Consider the following 12,857-nt stretch of genomic DNA (forward strand, 5'->3'; position numbering starts at 1 on the left):
CACACCTTAGTTTGGAAAACGCCGAAAGCATTTTAGACACAATTTCAAGCCATCACCGAGTCCAAACATGGAAAGAAAGCGCTTTAGAATGGTTAAGATATTCGGAAACAAAGCTGTTCGGAAACAGGCTGTTCCAATGATTAATACTACTGTTTCTATACCAAAAACAATTACACCTAGATCTTTGAAATTTTAGGTTTTTAGAGGCCAAAAACAATCCAAAAAGGGGGCTGTAATATAGTCACAGCTTCCTCCTTCGATTAGATAAGCAGCCCTATATATTTGAGGGTTTCAGGGCCACTAGTTTAGTTCTAATCTTGACTTTATTCTGTAACCAACGAAATAAAGGCACGTGATATCTCGTTAGAGATATCACATATTTTTAAAAACTCATTTGAGCCTTTTTCAATATAACACAAGGATAAATAAAAAATATACTAAATTAACATAAATAATATTAAAATTTAAACGATGTTATGACCAACCAATGACATCAAGTCTTTATCAACAATGCACATTTAGAAAGGTGAACACTTTAATTGTTGATAAAAAGTAACGTTAGCAAATGATAGGTACAGAGAATCTGCCGTCTCAACTGTAGAAATACAAAACTGGTAGATGACAGAGATATTTCTATATCTGCACATTAAAGGTACACCTTCGAACTTCTTGGAAGCACAAAAATGTCCATTCTTTTCACAGTACTACTCATAGACTTTGACCTAGTTTCTAGAATCTACCATCCGTTGTTATACAGAATGATCAAAAGGTTTTTTAATTATTTGAAACGTTTTCTCTGTGTAAAAGCAGTGCATAATGAGTTAAATCTAAATTTGAAATTTGTTGTTTGCGTGGTTGATAAACAGTAAAATTAATCAATGTCTGAACGTATTTCTACTTTTGTCATTTGAAAATGAATTATGTAGCAAGAACCAATGTCAATAGTTTTTAAAATTATTTTAAGTTATTTTTTCGCTTATGCTACATAACATTTTCGTTTGAAAAAACTTCTTATTGTAAATGTATGTTAAGTAATTACCAATTACCTGTAAAATTTATGGAAAATTATTTGGTTGCATTTTCTTGAGTTTTTTTACTCTGAAAAATAAATGTAGGCTAATTAATTTATGAATTATTGTTTACTAAAACAACTAAACGATATAAAAATGTTTTCACCTCTTCTTCTTTTAAACGCTTTATCTTTTTTCTTTGTTTTTTCTTTGGAACTTTATGTTTTTTGTCCCCTTGAACTGAATTGTAACGTTTATTTTTCATTATTTTGAATCTTAATATAGCAGTAGATATTTATTTATTAATCTTTTAAAAATATATACAAACCATTTTGTTCCATTATACTGCAATGGGTTGTTGCTGCGTCTGTTCCAGCAACATCATTGTTTTCTATACTGCTTGCATTGATGTTGCTAACGTTGAAATTATTTTCCAGACTGCTTCTATTAACGTTGTTGGGACTCACTGCAAAATTCAGGATATTTGTAACGATTATTCTACAATATTAAAAATAATTATGTCACTTGCAATATCTCTGGTGACATCATCAATAACATCTACGGGGATCTGATGAAAAGTGTAACATATAGTGCATAAGAAGTTGCAAACGGGAGAAACTGGTGAGTGTTACAGTGCCCAGGGTAGTCAATGACGGAGATTACAGAGAGTCCATCGTTGTTTCTCGTATTTACCAGATCTAGTGAGTGCATTCAGGTTGCCAACGATTGCAGAGAACGCCGGCTACAAGATGCGCACCATAGTTTTGTTAGCGTACGTGTTTACTACATATCTCGTTTTGCTCCGTGGACGGTCACTTTGAACATCTTTTTCGTAGCTGGTGCAATTTTTTGTAAAATGTGAGATCTCCAAAGCTGTGTAGTTTTACGTCGTAGGAGGGTATCTTGGCTAGCATGATGCTCATTCGATACGTAATTCACCAGAGACGTAGTCACCACGTGAACTAGAAAATCTATGTTACGCATCACGTTGACGGTATTCTGTGAACTCACTGGCCACCTAATTGCACTCAATGAATACGTCGTGATCTATGCAAAAGGAGGAACTACAGTGAACACTCCGTAGACTACGTCATCCACCATCCTGGTCACTGAAACACTTACCAGGTTTACTGCCCTGGTGTTTGCTGCACAAGGCGTGGTTTTGTAGGGTTTGAAGTTTGTTACTAAAATTTGAACAAATTGATACGAAAATAATGCACCTATATAAAGTTGTTTTAGGATAGTGTCGGGGCCAATGAAACTTTTCGCTGGCGACGTCATTGTGTTTTCCTAATAGGGGGTAGTTTTTAGGGGTTAAAGTTTGTCGTCTAAATTTAAACAAATTATGACGTAAATAATGCACATAAACAAAGTTGATTTTTCATAATGTCGGGGCCATGGAAACGTTTCTTTGGTGACGCAATGGTGTTTGCCACACAGGGGTTAGTTTTTAGGGGTTAAATTTCGCTGCACAAATTTTAACGAATTAGGACGAAAATAATGCTTTTGTAGCATATAAGGTTGCTTTAGGATAATATCGGGGTCAGCGAAACGGTTTTCTTGGCGACGTCATAGTGTTGTCCTAGCAGGGAGTAGTTTTTAGGGCTTAAAGTTTGTTGCACAAATTTGAACAAATTATGACGAAAATATTTCAGCCATAAAAAGTTGATTTTGGACAATGTCGGGACTAGGGGTAGGTTTTGTTGGCCCTGCCCTGGTGTTTTCCTAACACTGGGTAGTTTTCAGGGGTTGAAGTTTATTACACAAATTTGAAAAAATTATAACGAAAATAATTCCGCCATATTAAGTTGATTTTGGACAATGTAGAGACCAGCTTGTATGTATCACTGGCCCCGCCATGCTGTTTTCCGCACAGGCGGTAGTTTTTAGGGGCTGAAGTTTATTGCCTAAATTTGAATAAATTATGACGTAAATATTGCACCCAAATAAAGTTGATTTTGGACACTGTCGGGACCAGGGAAACGTTTCGCTGGGGACGCTATGTTGTTTGATACTTAGGGGTAGTTTTCAGGGTTTGAAGTTGGTTGCACAAATTTTAACAAATTATGACGAAATTAAGTCACCCACAGAAAGTTGATTTTAGACAATGTCGGGACCAGCTGTACGTTTCGCTGGCTCCGACATGCTGTTTTCCACACAGGGGGTACTTTTTAGGGGTTGAAGTTTATTGTCTGAATTTGAACAAATTATTACGTAAATGTTGCACCTAAATAAAGTTGATTTTGTATAATGTCCGGCCCGGGGAAACATTTCGCTGGGGAAGTCATGGTGTTTGACACTTTTGGGGTAGTTTTCAGGGGTTGAACTTGTTTGCACAAATTTAAACAAATTAGGGCGAAAATAATGCAACCATATGAAGTTGATTTTGGACACTGTCGGGACCAGAGAAATTTTTTTGTTGGCGACGTCATGTTGTTGGCCGCACAGGGTTTGATGTTTAGGGGTTGAAGTTTGTTGCACAAATTTAATGAATTAAAAAATTATAATAAAAAAATAATTCGCCCATATGAAGTTGATGTTGAATAATGTGGTGGCCAGCGAAATGTTTCGCAGGCCCCGCCATGTTGTTTTTCACACAGGGGGTAGTTTTTAGTAGTTGAAATTTGTTGCACAAATTTTAACAAATTATGATGAAAATAATTCACCCATACCCATACATTATTTGCATTCACGACCGACAAAATTTTATTTCGAAAATCCGAGTTTATAAGACAATCGTCGTTTAATTATAAGTTAACATAACATACGGGAGTTTCCAGCCTATGCATTAGTGCAATTTAATCAACGTTCAACCTATCCCATAGTACTCCGATATTACACTTGATATTCCTTTTTAAAAAACTATTAAATAATTTGTTTTAAATCACTTACTTTACTCCGTTTTCCTTTTTATTTGGGTGGAACGTCCTTCCATCTAGCCGCCTTTCTAATTTTGGTGTGTTCTTCCCTCTTCTTTTTTGCTTTCTTTTACGGTTCCTCTCTCTTCTGATAAGTAATAGTAACTAAAAACGTGAATAAGCAGCGGAAAAAAATACACACTGAATACTACGAACGTAGCCTTTAAAGAAATTTGTTTATGAGCTGACAGGTAACCATACACGAAGTTAGCATTTTCTATCAAAAACAATCGAGATGAACAATCTGACGTTGCTGCATAAACTTTCAAATAGAAGATATTTGAAATGTTGGCATATTTCGAAAGAGAGTGAACTTTATTGATCTTTACTTTCTACAGTGAGAATTACTTTAAATTGATTATTGTTATCAATCATTTTATTTTATATTTTAAGCTTCGTATAGATATTTTCGTAAATAAAAATTAATAACATTGGCAAAAAAAATTACAACATTTTTTTTTTTAATTGATGTTTTTTTCAACTTTTGATTGTTTTTTATATAAAAATAAATCATGAAAGCACGCAATCGCTTTTTAATTTATTTTAATGGACACGATTTTTGGTTCTCGTGGCATTAAATACTGTTAGACACTTGTGTGAACGTCGATTATTTACAGAGATAAATATCTCAATAATAACTAAATAATCATCTTTCACACCCGTATGTAGTATTAAGGGGTCATTCACAAAATACGTGATACATCTGGGGGGGGGGGTCTACCAAAGTATCATTCTCTATATTGAGGACAATGGAATAGATATCACGCATTGGGGTGGGGTCGTAAGTTCCTAAAAAATGTATTACGTATTTTGTGAATGGCCCTTAATGTACTAATAAGGATTGAAAATCAGTCAAATCATTCTTTTTCCCATGTAAAGTGGTTTTAATGTCCGTGGCACTAGTACATTCAACCGAACTTGTTTCTCGGTGTAAGTTTTTGTAGTTTCTAAATACACGAAAAGAATTGTGCAGCAGCTGTTACCTCAATTGAACGCAAGTGCCATTGCGATATCACTGGTACCACTAGCACCATATATTTACATGATGCACTGCTTCGTTAACGTCACAGCGCATTTTTTTACAATAAGTATATGACGTGCAAAAGTTAATAAAACATTGTTTAATGCTTATTACTTACATTACTAAATGTTTCTAAGTTTTGTTCAATAAAAACACTCGCGCTTGTACTAGCGTAAGCTGTTTTTAAATTTTCGGCATTTTGAATATTCGGTAAAACAGTTTTCGGGATTTTTCACTTTCGCAATAATGGTTTTCGGCATTTTAACCTTTCGGTAAAATAAATTTTCGGTGTTTTTAATCTTCCGACTTGTTTCCGAATGTCGCCGAACTATTTCTATTTTTTTTTTTGAATGAATACCCTTTTCACTCATTCCGAATGTATCCAATTTCTTTTTGAACCAAATAAAAAATATATATAGTTTTGTAATTATAATTTATTTTTATCTTCCAAGCATTTTAAATTGCAGCGATCATATATATCCCTGTTGAATCGAACAAAGATGATCCCTAAAAATCTAGAAATAGGAAAATTTCATAACTCAAAAAGCCTTTTTGACTTTCGTACACCACGTACATTATTCATGCACATTATCACATTTAAATATTCCAAATTTCGAATATTCAATTTGCCGAAGTCTCATTTATAATCACTACAATCAGTCATTGAATAAATTCCTTCTTTGTATGGTTAAAATAATACGATATGAAATATAAATTGCACTGTGTTTGAATGAATGATGACAGCCAAAAGAAGCGTCACTTTTATCGAAGATCCGAAATTTGCTGTGATTTTAATCAAGAATATTTGGAAAGCTCTGACAGCATCTCACCTCTGATTGCCCCAACGCTATTCTGATCTAAAATGGTCGCTTACTCACTGACTCACTCACTCACGCAATCGCTTGCAGTGGTGCCATCGATAAACCCATTCGATAGTAAGCATTCATCTGTACTAATACTAGACTGGACCAAAATAATGAAATGACATTTTCATTTGTAATGAGAAGGTATTAGTGTGATGTAAAAACTTACAAAAACCAGATATTCTTGACAAAAATTCAAGAAGACCTTACAAAATTAATGAGAACAGCACTTTATATATATATTTTCGGTTCGGTTTTGATTCCTCTAGAATCAAACCGAAGGGCCTATGACAAAGCCACCGAACGCGTCCTCGGGTTGCGCATAGAGGGTCCCTGTATCAAGGGTTTCTGCTGAATATGGTTACAACAATAAATAGGCAGTCGCGGACAATTGTCCAGGGGTGGTCCCGAAGGAATTAACCCCCAAGCGGAGGTGTGAAAACCGTGCCGAAAGCTGAATGGCACCTGGGTGAGGTGTCCACAACGGTGACTCTGGGATACCGGGCGACCTCTCAGAGTACGCAGCCTTATCCTATCATGCGGGGCTCTACAAGGATGGACGAACCCCTTTGCCTAGCTTCTCATGGGAACAATAATGACAACACCAAACATAGTTGTAGTAAGTGCGGTTCAAAACAACAGAACGAGCAGGGCTCCCGACAATTGGTCGGCCAACAATGCCGACCAATCTAGAGCTGGGGGAGCCAATGAAAATGGATTCAATGCGATGGATCGGCGGGATCTCGTGACATTTGCGTGGACGGAGCAACTGAATCACGACTTGCTAGACTGCTACGATGCGAGAGTGGCCCGTGAACGGGTTACATGGCACGGCTGCATGCTCTCTGGTGCGAGAAACACCCGGAGCTATCGCACTTTTCGCAGCAACATCTGCGAAACCATGCTGAATTACTCCGTAAAAGGGGCTATGTAAGCGGAACGCCTACTCTACCGCAGCTAGAACAAGCCGGCAACAAAGAAAGAGAGGCGACACTAAGACCAACCGCGGGCAGGCATCCAATAGATGAAGAGCGATGCTTTACGACCAGGAGAAACATTAACACCAAGGTTCCCCTCAAGCCTAAAGATCTGGCTGAAATGGATGACGAGCTTCGTGGACATTTTTCCGGTGAATCCGGCCTCTGGGCTATCAATTATTGTGTGTATAATGCAGCGAGACCTTTGGCCGATGCGAACCGTAAAACAAAACCAACGGCTGATCATAAGACCAAAAGTCGAATGCATCAACTTGCCATAAAGATAGACTACTTCACATCTGGCAGGAATTTTACCGCCAAGGTTCAAAAGTTCGCGCGCGAACTCCGGACCCGTTATCACACACTTAACAAGTCAAAGCTGCTGACCATCAGGCAGCATATTGTTGAGAGAATACGGATATTATCTGACGCTAAGAGAAGTCTCGAGCGGAGGGAGAGATGGGTCAGAGAAAATCAACAGTTCCTCTTTGACTAATCTCGACTCTTCCAAGACCCTCTAGTTACTGTCGAACACCCACCCAAACTAGAGGAGGTCGAAGTATTTTGGAGATAAGTCTACCAAGTTCAGCATAGACTTTACGAAGACTCAGAAAATATAAATAGCTTCAAGGAGTTATGTGTTGCCCTCATAACACCTGATAAAGAATGCCCACCCATCACTACCGAGGAGGTGAAAAAAGTATTAAGAGGGATGAAGAACTATTCCGCACCGGGACCAGATTGTATCAAAACCTTCTGCTGGAAGAAGTTTTCTTCAACCCATCAGCGTTTGGCCCGTATTGTCACCTCATATTTGAAGTCGGAAGAGCCGATTCCAGAGTGGTTGGTGGAAGGGCGCACAATATTCCTGCCGAAAATAGGTAACTTAGCTGACCCGAAGAACTACAGGCCAATAACTTCTCTGAGCACGCTTTATCAGATATTCACAGCTATTCTAAATGAAAGCATTGTTCGGGCAATTGAACCTGTGTGGCAAGAAATGTATTAACAACGAGGCTCAAAGAAAGGCATAGCCGGATGTCGGGAGAACCTGCTCATCGATTGATGTGTCTGCAAAGATGCAGCATTCTACCAGCGTGACCTATCTATGGCCTGGATTGATTATCGGAAAGCTTTCGATTCTAAATCCCATAGTCTTATTATCTGTCTTTTGGAAATCTTAAAGGTTCATCCGCAAATAGTTGGGTGCATAGAGAGATTGATGCCGCTTTGGAAAACCAGATTTACTATCTCATCTGGCAAAAATCGTGTGACAACTAACAAGGTCACGTTTCAGGGAGGTGTCTTTCAGGGCGACACCATGAGCCCACTCCTCTTTTGCCCTACATTATTGCCACTATCTCTAGCACTTCGCCATTTCGACGGGTACTTGTGCGGCAAACATGCAAATCGAAAGTACAAGGTCACTCATGTCCCGGTACTACTCTATTCATTTGGAGTAGTTCCATGGACGAAGAATGAGCTCAGATCCCTTGATGTAGGGACAACAAAAGGTTATGCACATGAAAAAAGCATGCATCTTAAGTCTTCCGTTCCGCGACTATACGTCTCACGCCGTCAAGGGGGTCGTGAAATATTGAGTCTTGAATGTCTTCACAAAATGCATCAAATCTTATCTATCTCGAGTACTCACTTCATAAAGCCCGGATTAAGAAAGCAGAAGAGAAAAACTTTCGTGAACAGCTCCTCGATAAGAGGATGCACGGTATCTTCCACAGAAATGTGAAGGATCAGTCAATGTCTTGTGAGCTAAGGTTTGCTTTCCTTAAATCGCCCGGATTGAAGTCTGGTACAGAGGGTTTCACTTTTGCCTGCCAAGACGGTGTCATTTCCACCTTAACATACCGTCGCCACATTTTGAGCCAAGACATTCCCGATGATAGCTGCAGGGCGTGTTATGCACACCCCGAGCATTTAGCTCACATACGATCTAGTTGTCCAACTCACGCGGGAACGATCCACATTCAAAGGCACAATGCGGCACTAAAAGAGTGCTTTATTACCATCTCTGTCACTCTTACGGCATTAACCTTAATATCGCTCCTCTAAATGCTCCTAGGGAAATTGAGTCAATTGTCGAGAATGGGAAGTGCCGCATATACTGGAACTTTATATTCTCGACAATTGTTTCTGTTGCCCACTCGAGGCCTGACATGGTTCTACTTGACTTCGAGAAGCGATCCATGTTCGTTATCGCATTTTCGGCTCCAGCTGACAAACACATCATAACCAAGGAGAATGAAAAGAAAGAGAGGTATAGAGACCTTATAAGGGAGTTGAAACGATTGTACCTGCAATATTCTGTTAAACTAATTGAGCTTATCATCGGCGCTCTTGGAGGTGCCAAGCTTTCACTTGCTAATGGCCTAAAAAACATCCCTGCGTGTCAACAATATGCTAAAATACTTGCGGGTAAAATGCAGAAGGCGGTTGTTCTTGGGTCGCTCCGTGTTCTTAGGGTGCACGAGGCTTTTCCTGGATCGTCGTATTGATTCCTTCACAGACTGTAACCACCTATCTCACATTCGTGAGACGTGGAAATTTTACCGCGATTTCGCTAGGAGCCGGTGCAATTTTCCAGATTAGCACCCGCTCCCGGCGTAATCGCGTTAAAATTTAAGCCACAACCACGTCTCATGACTGTGAGATATGTGGTTACAGTCTCTAAAGGAATCAATACGACGATCCAGCAAAAGCCTTGTGCACCCTAAGAACACGGAGCGACCCAAGAACAACCGCCTTCTGCATTTTTCCCGCAAGTATTTTAGCATATTGTTGACACGCAGGGATGCTTTTTAGGCCAATAGCAAGTGAAAGCTTGGCACCTCCAAGAGCGCCGATGATAAGGACAAGTAGTTTAACAGAATATTCCGGGTATAATCGTTGCAACTCCCTTATAAGGTCTCGACACCTCTCTTTCTTTTCATTCTCCTTGGTTATGATGTTTTTGTCAGCTGGAGCCGAAAATGCGATAACGAACATGGTTCGCTTCTCGAAGTCAAGAAGAACCATGTCAGGCTTCGAGTGAGCAACAGAAACAATTGTCGAGAGAGTATGTGAGCTAAATGCTCGGGGTGTGCATGGCACGCCCTGCAGCTATCATCAGGAATGTCTTGGCTCAAAATGTGGCGACAGTATGTTAAGGTGGAAATGACACCGTCTTGGCATGCAAAAATGAAACCCTCCGTACCAGACTTCAATCCGGGCGATTTAAGGAAAACAAACGTTAGCTCACAAGACATTGACCGATCCTTCACATTTCTGTAGAAGACACCTTGCTTTCTCTTATCGAGGAGCTGTTCACGAAAGTTTTTCTCTTGTGCTTTCTTAATCCGGGCTTTCAGGAGTGAGTACTCAAAATAGATTAGATTTGATGCATTTTGCTCACCCCTAATAATGAAGTCAAGTCTGACTGTTTCAGCAGCCTCCTCCACTGCTTTGTATAGAAATGCTCCTTTGCCCACTTCTTCGTGATTCCTGACCATTTTAAGAAGAGGGTCTCTTCCATTTGCAACTCTATGTGCTGTACCCAGAATAATCCTGTTGTGAAGACATTCAAGACTCAATATTCCGCGACCCCCTTGACGGCGCAAGATGTACAGTCGCGGAACGGAAGACTTAAGATGCATGCTTTTGTTCATGTGCATATCATTTCTTGTCCCGATATTAAGAGATCTGAGCTGGTTCTTCGTCCATGGAACTACTCTAAAATGAATAGAGTAGTACCGGGACGTTAAGCATGTTCATTGCAGATACTTTGTTCCTCGCCGACAGTTCGGAAGACCAAATCTGTCGGATGAGACGTTTGTATCTGCTTCGGAGAATATCCTTTATTGATGACACGTCCTGAATGCGGCTCTGTGGCACGCCCAGGTATGTATAAGTCTCTCCAGCGCAAAGGTGTCGTATGGTGCTTCTATCAACGAGCTCAGGATCTTCAGGGATGCCATTAAGCTTTCCTCGCTTCAAATAAACCTTGGCGCATTTGTCTAACCCAAATTCCATTCCAATTTCCTTAGTATATCGTTCGACAATCCCCAGAACTAGATGCAGTTGCTCTCTGTTTTTAGCATAGATCTTAAGATCGTCCGTGTAAAATACATGAGTGACCTTGTACTTTCGATCCCCAGGTTTGCCGCACAAGTACCCGTCGGTACTTGTAGTACTTGTGGTAGGTGGTAGAATGCTGCATCTCTGCAGACACATCTATCGATGAGCAGGTTCTCCCGACATCCGGCTACGCCTTTCTTTGAGCCTCGTTGTTCATACATTTCTTGCCACACAGGTTCAATTGCCCGAACAATCCTATCATTTAGGATAGCTGTGAATATCTTATAAAGCGTGTTCAAACAAGTTATTGGCCTGTAGTTCTTTGGGTCAGCTAAGTTGCCTATTTTCGGCAGAAGTATTGTGCGCGCTTCCACCAACCACTCTGGAATCGGCTCTTCCGACTTCAAATATGAGGTGAGAATACGGGCCCAATGCTGATGGGTTGAAGAAAAATTCTTCCACCAGAAGGTTTTGATACAATCTGGTCCCGGTGCGGAATAGTTCTTCATCGCTCTTAATACTTTTTTCACCTCCTTCGTAGTGATGGGTGGGCATTCTTTATCAGGTGTTATGAGGGCAACACATAACTCCTTGAAGCTATTTATATTTTCTGAGTCTTCGTCCAGTCTATGCTGAACTTCGTAGACTTCTCTCCAAAATACTTCGACCTCCTCTGGTTTGGGTGGGTGTTCGACAATAACTGGAGGGTCTTGGAAGAGTCGAGGTGGGTCAGAGAAAAACTGTTGATTTTCTCTGACCCACCTCTCCTTCCGCTCTAGACTTCTCTTAGCGTCAGATAGTATCCGTATTCTCTCAACAATATGCTGCCTGATGGTCAGCAGCTTTGACTTGTTAAGTGTGTGATAACGGGTCTGGAGTTCGCGCGCGAACTTTCGAACCTTGGCGTTAAAATTCCTGCCAGTTGTGATGTAGTCAATCACACATTGAATGCGGGACGCGTACCGTCTTGCCCAGCCTATCTTTATGGCAAGTTGATGCATTCGTCTTTTGGTCTTATGATAAGCCGTTGGTTTTGTTTTACGATTCGCATCGGCCAAAGCTCTCGCTGCATTATACACACAATAATTGATAGCCCAGAGGTCGGATTCACCGAAAAAATGTCCACGAAGCTCGTCATCCATTTCAGCCAGTTCTTTAGGCTTGAGAGAAACCTTGGTGTTGATGTTTCTCTGGGTCGTCAAGCATCGCTCTTCATCTATTGGATGCCTGCCCGCGGTTGATCTTAATGTCGCCTCTCTTTCTTTGTTGCCGGCTTGCTCTAGCTGTGGTAGAGTAGGCGTTTCGCTTACATAGCCCCTTTTACGGAGTAGTTCAGCATGGTTTCGCATACGTTGCTGCGAAAAGTGCGATAGCTCCGGGTGTTTCTCGCACCACAGAGCATGCAGCCGTGTCATGTAACCTCGTTCACGGGCCACACTCGCATCGTAGCAGTCTAGCAAGTCGTGATTCAGTTGCTCCGTCCAGCCAAAGGTCACGAGATCCCGCCGGTCCATCGCATTGAATCCATTTTCATTGGCACCCCCAGCTCTAGATTGGTCGGCACTTTTGGCCGACCCATTGCCGGGAGCCCTGCGCGTTCTGTTGTTTTGAACCGCACTTACTACAACTATGTTTGGTGTTGTCATTGTTGTTCCCACGGGAAGCTAGGGAAAGGGGTTCGTCCATCCTTGTAGAGTCCCGCATGCAAGAATAAGGCTGCGTACTCTGAGAGGTCGCCCGGTATCCCAGAGTCACCGTTCTAGACACCTCACCCAGGTGTCATTCAGCTTTCGGCACGGTTTTCACACCTCCGCTTGGGGGTTATTTCCTTAGGGACCTCCCCTGGACAATTGTCCGCGACTGCCTATTTATTTTTGTAACCATATTCAGCAGAAACCCTTGGTACAGGGAACCTCTATCCGCAACTCGAGGACGCGTTCGGTGGCTTTGTTAGAGGCCCTTCAGTTTGATTCTAGAGGAATCAAAACGGAATAGAA

At 40.8% G+C, this 12,857-nt stretch overlaps 1 protein-coding gene across 2 annotated transcripts in view; it reads right to left on the minus strand.

Moving 5' to 3' along the window:
* Positions 1–12,857, minus strand: part of LOC117172980 — a 249,464-nt gene that overhangs the window by 118,786 nt on the left and 117,821 nt on the right. The window contains exons 1-2 of one of the 2 annotated variants that reach the window (XM_033361317.1): positions 3,903–4,029; positions 1,339–1,476 (exon numbers count right to left, since the gene is read on the minus strand). In XM_033361317.1, coding sequence (XP_033217208.1) covers positions 1,339–1,476; position 3,903 — 139 coding nt within the window. In that variant the 5' untranslated portion in view covers positions 3,904–4,029. Of the gene's footprint in view, positions 1–1,338; positions 1,477–3,902; positions 4,030–12,857 lie in introns of those variants that run through there. The other variant, XM_033361316.1, reaches the window with a different exon arrangement.

The sequence above is a fragment of the Belonocnema kinseyi genome, chromosome 5, assembly GCF_010883055.1.
Source record: "Belonocnema kinseyi isolate 2016_QV_RU_SX_M_011 chromosome 5, B_treatae_v1, whole genome shotgun sequence".
Lineage (NCBI taxonomy): Eukaryota > Metazoa > Arthropoda > Insecta > Hymenoptera > Cynipidae > Belonocnema > Belonocnema kinseyi.